The sequence below is a fragment of the Rhincodon typus genome, chromosome 17, assembly GCF_021869965.1.
Source record: "Rhincodon typus isolate 14 chromosome 17, sRhiTyp1.1, whole genome shotgun sequence".
NCBI lineage: Eukaryota > Metazoa > Chordata > Chondrichthyes > Orectolobiformes > Rhincodontidae > Rhincodon > Rhincodon typus.
The window spans coordinates 35,260,040-35,274,347 of NC_063348.1; the positions used below are offsets into that span (position 1 = coordinate 35,260,040).

At 42.0% G+C, this 14,308-nt stretch overlaps 1 protein-coding gene across 1 annotated transcript; it reads left to right on the forward strand.

The window, feature by feature from the left end:
- The first annotated feature begins 9,926 nt into the window (after nucleotides 1-9,926).
- zgc:162634 (uncharacterized protein LOC555881 homolog) lies at nucleotides 9,927-14,059 on the forward strand. Its single transcript, XM_020532388.2, has 2 exons — nucleotides 9,927-10,139; nucleotides 12,323-14,059. The coding sequence occupies exons 1-2, from the start codon at nucleotides 9,967-9,969 to the stop codon at nucleotides 12,471-12,473; spliced, it is 324 nt and encodes a 107-aa protein (XP_020387977.1). The 5' UTR covers nucleotides 9,927-9,966; the 3' UTR covers nucleotides 12,474-14,059.
- Nucleotides 14,060-14,308: the final 249 nt, after the last annotated feature.

Consider the following 14,308-nt stretch of genomic DNA (forward strand, 5'->3'; position numbering starts at 1 on the left):
GCTCTATCCTCATCTATCATTTACTCCTTACTTTCCCACCTTATCTTCTGCATGTAAACTGACATTTTCCTGGCTACCTGCTGAGCTTTTCCAGCAAATTCTGTTTTTGTTTCTGATTTACAGCATCTGCAGTTCTTTCAGTTTTCAAACAGTTCATCAGTCTGTCTCACACCATGATGACCAGCAACTGATAATTATTGGAGACTTTCCATTGTGCATCTCTTACGTCTCCCTTCCCCTTCCTGTCCCAACATCTCCCTCCCCGCCCCACCCTCACAATTGTATAATCACCCAGAACAGGCAAAAAAGCAAAAAGACCCAGACCCAAGCATGAAAAACAAACAATTTCTCACAAATTCTCTCAAGAAATCAAAACCAAATCCTGGAGATCACATGGTCTAAGTGTTAGCTATCAATTCAACTAAGTTTGCCAGAGTAGATCTCTTCCCTAGTCAGGAATTGGATGAGGTCCTTCTTGTAGCTTAGAGAGAGTCAGCATCAGCTCCCATCCTATTCCATACATTCATTATTCCTGAGAAATGTTGAACGGCTCAACATCCAGTGTAGTTATGCTTTTGCACCCTAACCCTAACCCTATCGCAGCTGTTTGCACATTTGTAGGCCTGCCTATCTGAATATAGCAATAGACATAAGAGTATCAAAACCACAACCTCTACAGTCTAGAAAAACAAGATAGCAGCAGACACATATAGGAATGCCACTACCTGCAAGTCCCTCTCCAAGCCACACACAATCCTGATTTGGTGCCACCAAGCAAACATCCTGGGGCTTGCTTGTATGCAGCAAATATCTGATGCATTGGTTTTATTCCCCAAAATACCCCAGATTTGGAGAAGACTCCATTAGACTGGAAAATAGCAAATGTAAACTCTTTTATTTAAAAGGAGAGGGAGACATAAAGCAGGAAACAATAGGCCAGTTAGTTTTAATCTGTAATACGGGCAATGTTAGAAGCTATTTTTAAAGATATTATAACAGGGTACTTAGAAAAATTCAAGGTGAGCAGGCAGAGTCAACATGGTTTTGTGAAAGGAAATCGTATTTAACCAATTTATTGTAGTTCTTTGAGGAAATAACTTGTGTTGTGGATAGAGGGGAACGAATAGATTTACCATCTTTGGGTTTTCAGAAACCATTTGATTAGGTGCTACATCAGAGGTTCTTGCAGAAAATAAAAATTAATTGCATATGAGGTAACATATTGGCATGGATAGAAGATTGACCTGCTAACAGGAAACAGAGAGTTTCCAGTTGATAAGATGTAATAAGTAGTGTGCCACAGGGATTTACAATTTATATAAATGACTTTGTAGACAATATCAAAAGAATGCTTAGTAAATTTGTTGATGACCCAAATATGAATAGGCAAGTAAGTCATGAAGAGTACATGGGAGGCTATAAGGGGATATAGATAGATGGAGTGGGTTGGCAAAGATCTGGCACAGAGTATAATGTGGGATAAGGTGGAATTGTCCATTTCAGCAAGAAGAATAAAAAGGAAGCATACTATCTAAGTAGTGAGGGATTGCACAGCTCTGAGATGCAGAGAGATCTGGGTGTCCTACTGTATGAATTGCAAAAGGTTAGTATGGGGTACAGCCAATAATTAGGAACGTTAACAGATTTTTTTATTTACTGCAAGAGAAATTGAATAGGAGGGTGGTTATACTTAGTCATACAGGACATTGGTGAGAGCTCGTCTGTGTAGTATTGGTCGACTTATATAAGCAAAGATTTAAATGAATTTTGGAAACAGTTTAGAGAAGGTTTATTAGACTTATAACTTGAAATGGAATTGACTTATGAGAAAAGGTTGGAAAGTCTAGCTTTGTATCTGTTGGAGTTTAGAACAGTAAGAGGCAACTTAATTGAAATATTCGAGATCCTGAGGATGCTTGATAGCGTATCATGGAAGGGACTTTCCCCCTCTGGTATGTCAGAATTTAGAACTAAGGGTCCTTGTTTAAAAATAAGTGGTTGCTTATTTAAGACCAAGATAAGGAGAGTTTTTTTTTTAACAGTTTCATGAGTCTTTAGAAGTCCTTACCTCAAACGCCAGTGGAAGGAGAGTCTTTGTATATTCTCAAGGTAGAGGCAGATGGATTTCTGATAAGCAAGTGATAAGGATTATCATGGGTAGGTGGGATCATGGACTAATCAAATCTTATTCAATGATCTTATTCAATGCAGGAACAGGTGTGAGGGGCTGAGTGGTCTACACTTGGTCCTAATTCATATGGTCGCCTCCAATAATTATCAGTTTCTGGCCATCATAATGTGAGGCAGACTGATGAATGAGCTGTCTGTTCTGCCTGTTAATTTTCTATGTTCCCAAACTAGGGATTAGATGGAATAGTGTATCACTTTCCCATGATCACAGTGATTGCATGAATGGGATACCCCAGGGCACCATGAACAATTTGTAATATTGCCTTTCATACAGATATCTACACAAACCTGTTAGATTAATAACCTTAACTCACCATATGGTGGTGCCAGGACCTTAGAAATTATTGCAATAAAAGCCCATCAGGAGAAGTACTACTCTGCACCAACTACAACTGTTGAAGAGGTGGCTCACAAATACCTTCTCAGGGTGATGTATGTTGATCTGGTCAGTAAGATCCACATGTCGTGAATAAATTACAAATTGATAATAAGAGCATTTCTGGAGCACAAGGCTCGCTCGTGGCATATTCAAAATACCCTGTCTCTTAGTAAGAGAAAAATGGGAGGCCATAATTTGTCAGAATTACAACAAGACAGAACGTGGAGAAGAAAATATCTGTGAGAAAGAGACCCTTTCCTCAGCTGGGTCAGAGTGAATTCCACTGGGTAAGCCAGCCTGTTGATCCTGATTATAGTAAATGGGATTAATAACTAGATGCTAACAGCTAGACTGTCTCATCAGCGATGTCGGATCACATGGACTGGGACCAACTCTACCAATCCTTAATGCAGAGTGTAAATAATTCATAAATATTCATCAATTATACTATTATAGTGTCCAGCCCTCAACTGTTCCAAGGCTCCCAGTACCTGCTTGTGATATTAATACATTGACTGTCCTACTGTCCTCCTACAGTCCAGTATTTCCTCAGCATTGCCCATCCAAAGTGCCTCACTTTCTCAATACAGATGTTTTGACAAGAGGAACAAAGGAACAAGAGAAGGCCATTCAGCCCCTTCAACCTGTTCCACCATTCAATAAGATCATGGCAGATTTGTGGCCTAACTCCATATACCTATCTTTAGCCCATAATCCATATGCCTTTGCTTAACAAAAAATTGTCAATCTCAGATTTAAAATGTACAGCTGTTAAAAGGTGCAGCCCTTCTTCAGAACTGCGTCTCACAGCTTAACCTTCTGTTATTACTGACAGGTTTGAAAGTTCAGTACTCCCTTGGTATTACCCATCTGACAGAGCAGTGGTCTCCCAGTACGTGCCTCAGACAGGTACAGATCTCTGTCAGTATTAACTGAATGTCAGGTTTGATTATGTGCTCAAATCTCTACAGTGGGGATTTGAAAGGATCAGAATAGCCAGGCAAGTTCCCTCCCCCACACAACTCATCCAAATCCTCAACCTGTTTCAGACAATCTTCCGGCCAACACTTTTTCAACGCTTTCCCTCACTCTGTCTGCAGCTGCTCACTGTGAGTGCCAGGACCTGGGGCAGTGGGAGAGTTAACATGTCAGGACAAGCTGAAGGAGGCAGCTGGATTTAGTTTAAATCCTTTAAAGACTCAATCCTCCAAAGCCACCACACATGCAAGAAAATCTTACCATGAAGCAAGCAACTACAAACTTAAATATTAGCCATGTTTTTTCACCTTTTGACAGCAATTATAAAACACGAGAACATAAGCACAAGAAGAGGCTTGTTAATCCATTGAGACTATTCCACATCACAATGAGATCCTGGCTGTTCTGTGACGTAACAAAATATATTCATCTTTCCCAACAGTCTACCACTCTGACTTAAAATTAATAATGAATCCAACATCAAATGCTATTTGCACAGGAATGCCAAATTTCATTGTAAAGATGTAAAAGTGTTTCCTACTTTAATTCCTGAAAGCTCATTCCAATCTTTAGACTCTGTTGCCTAATCCGACACAGCAGAGACAGTTTCTATTTATTTATCAATGCCAATTAATAACTTGAATATCTTGATCAAAATAACCCTTAAATGTATAAGCACAAGTCTAGTTTTGCATAACATACCTATATGCCATGAGCTTGCAAGACAATTGTCTGTTTGTCATTGTCTTTACTGAACTGCTTATAAAATTGATGCCTGCCATAAGTATCTCATGGTAAAGGTCACATGACTAAGGTTAGCCAGGGGAATGTTAATACAGTATTGAATTTCTATCCCAGACATTCCCCTTTTCACACAAAGAAATTTGCATGCATTATTGTTTACATTGTGAGTTACCCAAGTTACCAACAATGCACACAACTGTTCTCACACATTAGCAGATTGATACTCTTGTTAATCTCTACACATGCATGACACACATTAGTTTTTAAATCATGCTGGTCTCTTAATGCTATGTGTGTATGTTGTCTTTGGCTGTTCATCTGAGTGATGTTTCTTCTCTGGGGATTGTTGTTCCAATGTCACTTGTTGTGGCAATACATGTTGTTGCTGGGATGTTGTGGAACTCTGGACTTGGTGGTTAATCGATAGTAAGTGCAAATGGCCACTTGCAGTGATGGAACAGCCACTCCAGTTGTGCATGTGCAACTATGCTTTTGCGATGGCATATGTGGATGACTGGTAAACAGTGATGCACCAGAATCTTCTGCTGATATCTCTCCAGCATTAGTCTGTAGCTGTTTGTTGTGCCTCCTTCTAGTCAAACATTTATGTATAAAATGATTTGTTTCCTAGCAGTAAGAATACTGCTTTTCCAATGTTGGACTTGCCTCTTTTTCCTTTGATGAAGGCCTTTACAATATTTATGTCCTACCTTTTGTTCATGATTTTACTGCCCTAGCAGCCTGGAATGATAATGCACATCTTGGGCTGTCCTGCCATGAATATGTTCCAGTTGCTGATTTACAGCCACATCACTTCTGCACATCAATTGCTTTCTTGGGAGTTAGTTTCTCCTCTCTCAACAGACATGCCATTACTGTAGGATCTCCTACGCCTAACACTATGCTGTATCTAATTAGATTCTTTAGTCGTGCAATCACAGGATTCTGTGAGTTGTGTTAATGCAGTTACATATTGATCAATGGACGCTTTTTTACCTTGGAAACTAATATTCATCAGTTAGATTCACTTGGAATTCAGTGTGCTTTTCAAAACTTCTGCGGTTCAGAACATTTTGGTGTTCTTTGGAGCAATTTAGGATGGAATAGATTCTAAAACAGTCTATTCTCAAAAGTGATAAAAGTATAGATGTCTGGCTTGTTAATTAAATCTGTTGCAATCTTGAAGTTTTGCCATTGCGCATGGAAAAACTGCCAACTCTGTTTCATATCACTTTTCATTTAGACTGCACCAGGAGAAGAAAGTTTTCAGCCTTTGAGTCTAACCTAGTGCTTTCAGCTACATCTTGCTTCTTGTTTTTCTTTCCCTGTAGCTTTCAGCAACTCTAAATATTCCTATGTTCTTCTTTTAGTAGCTGTGCTTCTATGTAGTTCTTCAACAGTTAATCACAGTTCCATTCTGACCTCCTGTTACAAACTTATAGATCAATAGTCCGCCTGGTATAGTGAATGTAATTTACTGTCTTTAAGATAGATACTTGCAATGCATACCTCCTGGTAGAGGTTACATGGCTATGGAAAGCCAGGTAATACTATAGTATTATATTTCTATCCCAAATATTTTTCAAATAAGGTTATAGTTATTTTACCCAATATCTCCTTTTTTAAAATTCTGGAATGTGAGTGTTACAGTTAAAGTCAACATTTCTGCCCATCCCTGGTTTCTGTTGAACTGATTGATTTTCGAGGCCATTTCAGAGAATAGTTAAATGTCAACCACATCCCTTTTCATCTTTGTGGGTCTGAAGTCACATGTAGGTCAGACCAGGTAACAGCAGATTTCCTTCCCTAAAGGAGATTACTGAACCAGATTCACTTTGAGAAGAATGGTTACCTGGTCAGCATTAGATTACTTTTTAATTTCAGATGTCGTTGAATTCAGATTTCATCATTTTCCACAGTGGAACAAACCCATTTCCCAAGAAAAGCTTGGATCTCTGAATCACTGGTTTGGTACCATCAGCACTATATCACCACCCACTCTGTGACTCACTAACATACATTGTTTTATAATGCTGCTGTGAAGGGGCTTTGTATATTTTTATGTTCAACTCGAGTTACTGGAAAAGCTCAGCAGGTCTGGCAGCATCTGTGAAGAAAAAAATCAGAGTTAATGTTTCAGGTCTGGTGACCCTTCCTCAGAATATCAATTTCAGGTCGGGACCCTTCAACAATTCTGACCCAAAACGTTGACTCTCCTGCACCTCTGATGCTGCCTGACCTGCTGCGTTCCTCCAGTTCCACACTGTTTTTACTCTGACTTCAGCATCTGCTGTTCTTGCTATCTCCAAGTGACTTAAAACACACAGTGATGTTAGGAAGAGAGTTTGACCCAGGATATTGACCCAGGATAATGAAGGAATGGCGATATATTTCCAAGTCAGGATGGTGAGTAGCTTGGAGGGGAACTTTCAGGTGGTGGTGGTCGTCCCATGTTTCTGATGCCCTTTTCCTTCTTGATGGAAGTGGGCGCACATTTGAAAAGTGTTGTCAAAGGACCATTAGTGAATCATTCCGTTGCATCCTGTAGTTTGTACACACTGCTGCATCTGTGTTTTGGTGGTAAAGGGAGTGAATATTGAAAGTGGTGATTGAGGTGCCAATCAAACAAGCTGCTTTGTCCTGGATGGTGTTAAGATTTTGTGTTATTGGAGCTGCATCCATCTAAGCATCTCACTTGTAATAACCCATTTAATTCAGTGGTTCCCTTTAGAGGAGGTAATTCTGCTGTCTGACCTACATGTGATTCCAGATGTGGTTGACTCGTAACCGCACTCTTGAATGGCTGAGCAAGCCATTCAGTTCATAGAATCATAGGATCCCTACAGTGTGGGAGCAGGCCATTTGACCCATCGAGTCCACACTGACTGCCCGAAGAACATCCCACCCTGACCCATCTATCTACCCTATCCCTGTAACCCTGCATACCCCATGGCTAATTCACTGAGCCTGCACATCCCTGGACACTATGGGCAATTTAGCATGGCCAACTCACCTAACCTGTGGAACATTGGACTGTGAGATAGTAGGAGCTGCCGATGCTGGAGTCTGAGATAACAAGGTGTAGAGCTGGATGAACACAGCAGGCCAGGCAACATCAGAGGAGCAGGAAAGCTGATGTTTCGGGTCTGGACCCTTCTTCAGAAATGGGGGAGGGGAAGGGGGCTCTGAAATAAATAGAGAGAGGGGGAGGCAATGATAGAAGGTGGATAGAGGAGCAGATAGGTGGAGAGAAGATGAACAGGTCAAGGAGGTGGGGATGAAGCCAGTAAAAGTGAGTGTAGGTAGGGAGTTGGGATGGGGGTTGGTCAGTGAGGAGGGAGGGGCGGGTAGGTGGGAGGGAAGACGGACAGGTCAAGGAGGCGGGGATGAAGCTAGTAGGTAGGAAGTGGGGGTGGGGGTTGGTCAGTGAGGTGGGAGAAGCGGATAGGTGGGAGAAAAGACGGACAGGTTAAGGATGCAGAGACGAGATGGGCTGGTCTTGGGATGAGGTCGGGGGTGGGGAGATTTTGAAGCTTGTGGAGTCCACATTGAGACCATTGGGCTGCAGGGTTCCCAAGTGGAATATGAGGTACTGTTCCTCCAGCCTTCGGGTGGCATTGTTGTGGCACTGGAGGAGGCCCAGAATTGACGTGTTGTCCAAGGAGTGGGAGGGGGAGTTGAAGTGGTTCGCGATTGGGAGGTGTTGTCGTTTGTCATGAACCGAGCGTAGGTGCTCCACAAAGCTGTCTCCAAGCCTCTGCTTGGTTTCCCCGATGTAGAGGAGGCCACATTGGGAACAGTGGATACAATATACCACATTAGCAGATGTGCAGGTGAACATCTGTTTAATGTGGAAGGTTTTCTTGGGGCCTGGGATGGAGGTGAGGGGGGAGATGTAGGGGCAGGTGTAGCACTTCCTGCGGTTGCAGGGAAAAGTGGCAGGGGTGGTGGGGCTAGTGGGGAGTGTGGAGTGGACGAGGGAGTCACGGAGAGAGTGGAAGGCAGATAAGGGTGAGGAGGGAAATATATCCTTGGTAGTGGGGTCAGATTGCAGGTGGCGGAAGTTGCGGAGAATGATGCGTTGAATCAGGCTGATGGGGTGATAAGTGAGGACAACGGGAATTCTGTCTTTGTTGTTATTGCGGGGAGGGGTGTGAGGGCTGAGGTGCAGGAAATTGCGGTCCTTGAAAAACTTTGGACTGTGGTAGGAAACTGGAGCACCCATAGGAAACCCATACAGACACACAGAGCATGTGCAAACTCCACACAGTCGCCCAAGGGTTGAATTGAACCCGGGTCCCTAGCACTGTGAGGCAACAGTACTAACCACCGAGCCACCGTGCCATCTTCTTCATATCTTCATATAAGTCACTATGCCACCCTGGTTCAAGGACAATTAGGAATAGGTAACAATTGCTTGCCTTACCAATGACACCAATAGCCCATGAATTAATAAAACTGACTTGTATTTATATAATTCATTTCACAAGTATGGGACATCCCAAAGTGCTGCTTCACAGCCCATTAATTATTTTTGGAACACAGTGTCCACTTTAGCATAGGAAACACGACAATTTGTGCACAACAAAATTTCACAAAAGCCAATGCGTCAATGACCTGATAACTTGTTCTTATGATGTTGAAGCAAGTGTCCTCCCTACTGAGCCATTGCTGACACACAGCTAATGAGGGTGGATGACCAAAGGTTTGGTCAAAGAGATAGATTTCAAACAGTCTATAAAGATGAGAGAGTGGAAGGTAAGGAATTCCAGCCCTTAGGATTCAGGCATCTGAAGGCACTGCCACTAATGGTGTAGTGATTTAAGTCAGAGATGCTGAAGAGGTCAGACTTGGAGAAATGCAGAGATGTTGGCATATTTTAGGGCTGAAGGAAATTGCAAGAGATAGGGAAGGGTGAGAATCTAAAAACAAGGAGGAGCGTTATAAGTTTGAGGTGTTGCCAGACTGTGGCTCAACGTAGTCAGGCGGATCCAGGGTTAGGATTAATCGAAACAGATGTGAGTTAGAATATGAACTGTCGAATTTTGAATGCTGAGTTCAAGTTATATTGAGGGTGGAGGACCAGACAAGGTTGTGTTGGAATGATCAAACCTAGATCAAGATAAAAAGACACGATTAGTGTTTAAGCAACTGAAGAACGGAGGCAGGTGCAGAAGTGGCCGTGAGCTGGATGTATGTAGTCTTGGTGTTGAAGCATTTGGAGGGTAATCATGGGATCAAATGGCATTGGGTTCAACCCCAGCAAGTGGCTACAGCCAGCCTTAAAAATCAGAAAACAGGGTTTGTGACATAGATTGAAGAGAGTGGTGTCTGTCCTTTCAAGACGGTTTTAGAGGAAATGTCTGATAATCCAGTATTAGAGGTGGTGACATCTGATGCAGTTGAAAGGAAGGAGAGCTGGGTATCTGCAGTGCAGATGTGTATGACACAGATTTTGCTGCAGTTTGGTATCTAACGGCACTTTTAATTGATTGGAGTCGCCTTTATTCGTTCAATTTCTGGAGCACCATCTTTCCGAAGGTAAGTGACCTTTAAAAATTACAGCAGCGTTTGCCCCTCTAAATGGGGGTGAAAGGTAGAGAGGGCGGGGCTAGTGCTTTAGCCCGGATGCGGAAGCGGAAGTGTTGGCGGTGAGTCTGGAGTTTCGGGTGGGAATGATTCGGGTTGGACACGGGACTGGGATCCGGGGAGCGGCCCGGAGGCTTCTGCATCTCTCCCGGGCCAGGCTGTCAGGAGAACCGGTGACTGGGGAGGGAGACAGGAAGGCTGCTCTGGACCTGACCCTGCTCCCGTACCTGGTGTGTCCCCTGTCCAGAAAGCAGCTCAGGTTCGTCCTTGGGGAAGGTCAGAGACTAGGGCAGGGGCGATATCCTATGGTTAGGAACAGGAGAACGAGTCGCTGAAAATAACTAGATTGCTGTTCAGAAGTGCTAGCACATTCTTGATCGTCTGAATGGTCTCCTCTTCATAATTCGGGATGGCGGAGCGGAATGGAGGCAGAGAGGCAGGAGAGTAGGAAGAATGAATTTGATTTTTGGGTTGAAGGGATTGACAAGGGAACTGGAGCGGGTTCAGGAAAGGGATTGAACTGGCCTCAAGGCAGGATTTTTGCAAAGTGAAAGACCGTTCCGAGGGTCTTTGGTGGAATCTGGGCCTCATTGTGGCCCTGAAGGAAGGTGGATAATCTCAGAGCACCTAATACTGCAAGGAGAGGATTCCCATCAGCTCTGTGCGGATGTTTCTACTGTGCAATGCCAACACAAAATGTTCTCTAAAATAATGGAAACAACTAATATTTATATAGTGCCTCTCATTACCACCAAACGTCTGAAGATGTTTCTCAATTAGTGAAGTACCTTTCCACTGTTGTAATGTACAGATATGCACACAAGAATGTGATTTAGACCAGACCTCTCTTTTTCATGATGTAGACAGATAAACATTGACATAGAAGAACGAAAGGGATTTTCTAAACTTTTAAAATTATGAAATGAGGAGGTAGAAGCAAGAAGCATGTTTCCATTGGTGGGTGAAACTAGAACAAGAGGGCATAGCCTCAAAATTACAGGAAGCAGATTTGGCACTGAATTGAGGAGGAACTTCTTCACCCAAAGAGTTGTGAATCTGCAGAATTCTCTGCCCACTGAAGTAATTAAGGGTTATAGTGAGAGGGTGGATAAGTGGAGCTGAGGCTATGAAAATATCAGCCATAATCTTACTGAACGGCAGAGTGGGTTCAAAGGGCCAGATGGTCTACTCCTACACCTAGTTCTTATGTCCTATGAATACCAGACAACTGTCCAGCTTTTTCTTTTGAATAGTACAGCAGTCCTTCTGTACTGATTTCCTGTCCCCAGACAGTGCCATGTTCCCTTAGTACTGTAGTGGCTGTATCTACCTAGATTTATAGACTCACATCTCTGGGGTGAGACTCAAACACCTGATTTCCTGATTCTGAGCTGAGTGCGCTTGTTAAGTGATGGATTATCAGCCGACTGACTGACCAAAAGTAGGATGTCTTGTGCTTTTGGACTGGAGGAATTTTTGTCTTGATTGTACACCAGAAACATTCAGAGTATTCAAATCAAAGGATGGGGCTTGTGGGAAGTAAATAGATGCAATGGTTCTGCCTCCTTGATAGTATTGCCATTTAAGTACTGTAGGCAGAGCAAGAATGGCTTTTTGGTTTGGGGCTGTTCTTTGTTCATTTTAGAAGCTCGGAATTGTTATACAATTGACTTCAATGCTGTTTAGTTAGAGGAGAAGGATGAAACTCCTTCATGGATTCTTCATCCTGAAGATTTAGCAAGTATGTCTGTGAGTGTCTTGACTGCAATACCATTCTCAATCAAATAGCATAATATTTGCTTTAAAGATACTTGTGTAAATAATATTTCCTTGTTGAGTCTAGGGAACAAATGATCAAAGAACTCCATCCCATCAAAAGGTAAACATCTTCAGGGAAGTGTAGAGAGAAGAATGGAAATACACATAAGATCAAACAGTATCTGAACCAGAAAAGTGGGTTTGTTTAGCAGATCAATTCTGATCCCTGTACCAAAAGAGGTTGAGTTTAATAAAATTATCAATTTGTTGTTAGAGATAACAATTTCCCCACATTTATTTTTAGTGTTTTTTTTGTTTCTGTCTTGGCTGTGTTTCACCTTTTAAATCAGACAATTATCGAAATACCCTCCCACAGCCACAATTTTGAACAACAGCTCGGCAGTTCTCCCCACTGACCCTCAACCACAACACTTGTATTACACACAATCTGCTGATTATCAGGTTTCTTGAGCTTGTGAAAGAAACTGTGTAAATGCAGAAGTGTTCTCTTGTCTTTCCACCTCTTTTGAAAGTTGGAAATGTTTTGAGAATCACAGAAAGATAGTGCCTTTTGAAAAATAACATTGATCTGTTCATTTTCAACCAGATTAAAAGGGCAGATTCCAGTTCCAACTCATTTTGAATGAGCTGCAGTTTAATACTTTGCCTCTGTCACCTTTATAGGTATGATGAATCCTCCAATCAGCTGATCAATGATGAGTTGGGAATAGCCTATCCTGTTGTCGATGGAATTCCCAACATGATCCCTCAGGATGCAAAGTTAATTCGCAAGAGTGAAGACAGACCCAAGGAGGAAGAACTTTCACAGCAGTAAACGGATCACACATTGCTTCTGGAATATCTGGAAGTGGTGGGGAACTCTGGAAGTTTGAGATTATTTTAAAGGGAGGGAGTTTATCTTGTATGTGAGATAATGACAATCCATCTGTCAACTCTGACAGTGCTGGTTCCCCTGTTCTCTTTAGCTGGGCTGTTGTACTCAGCTACATTTGACAAGGATTTTCCACAGGGCTGCACTAGTATGGCCAGCTTGTGTTTCTACAGCCTACTACTCCCCATTACTATCCCAGTGTTTGTATTCTTTCACCTATGGAGCTGGATGGGGATTAAACTTTTCAGGCATAACTAATTTGAGTTTAAAAGCTATTGCATGTGATGATGTTGGTGGTGACCTGATGGCATCAACCCCTCAAGTGAAATTTAGTTTCAGTAACAAGGTTTTTTCATTGGCTTGGAAGTATTTAGAATCTTGAGTTTATTATTGGTGGAAAGTGGCACCGTTTTGGTTAACTTCCTTACACACAAAATGCTAGGCATTCACTTTTGCCTCATCATGGTACATTTTCTGGTAATGTTCAGTTCCATTGGCTTCATTCCCAGTGACTGCAGTGCAGGAAACATTAACAGGCAGTCCATTTAAACCAGTTCAATATGGATTTCTGTCTTGGAGAAACAGCTTAACCAAAGTCACGTCAAATTCCACCACAATGTCAGGTGCAAATAAACTATGGAAATTCATTATAACAAATGGTTTAATTTTGGTGCTTTTGACCTTGCATTCTAAGACACTTGCTGTTTGCCTGGGTATTTAGCCACACTTGTGGTCTGTATTTGAGCTTCCTTGCTCTGTATTCTATTACTTTCAGACGTTGCTTGGTAGGTAGTACAATGATCTCTTGATTCAGAAGGTTGTAGTTCAAGTTCCGTTTGCTGATGCTCCAGCGTAGTACAGAGGAAGTATCGCATTGTCAAAAGTGCTCTCTCTTAAATGTTAACCAAGGCCCTGTCTGCCCCCTTGGGTAGAAGTAAAATCTTCCATGGTGCTATTTAAAAGAAAAGGGGAGTTTTCATTGGCTATCTGACTAATGTCTATCCTTCAAGCAACAATGTTTGAAAAAAAAAAGTTATCTGGCAAATATCATATTGATGTTTGTGGGAACTTCCTGGGCATATGTTGGCTGTCACATTTCCAATGTTTCAACCATGACTACACTTCAAAAGGTACTTCAGAATGGCCCAAAGTGTATTATAATTAATGAAGTACCTTATGAGGGGGAAGTAACAAAGTGCTGGAGAAAGCCTGGCAGCAGCTGTGGAGGAAGAAACAGAGCTAACATTTCAAGTACAGTATGACTCTTCCTGCACTTGCAGTATTTTGCTTTTATTAGAACAAGTAGCCCTTTCTTTACTGAATTTTCTTCAGAAGAAGCCAGGCACAGAATAGGCTAGAGTCACTCTGGGGCAGAAGTTGCTGAAAACTTGTTACAACCATGGAATGATCCTTCATTGTAAACTAAGTTACTGGTAATGAGCAGTTCTAGTCCTCTACATGTTGAAAGCAGATGATTATTTCCATATCATGCAGTTTGAGTTATCTTAAATAAAGCAATTTGAAGCAAATGTTTCATCTCCATCACCAGATTGTCTGGATGTAGACTGGATATTTTTGTACCTCAGTTAAGGTGGGGTGAAGTTGACTAGAGATTGCAAATTGTGCTTCAGTGAGATACATTTAAAATTAACCTGATCTGGCAGGTAAAAAGAATTGAGGTTTAGATTGGCTGTGACATGGTCACTTATGATAATGTAGGAGACCATTTGGCCCATCAATTTCATGCTTACTCTCCATGAAACCTAGTCAACCCCACT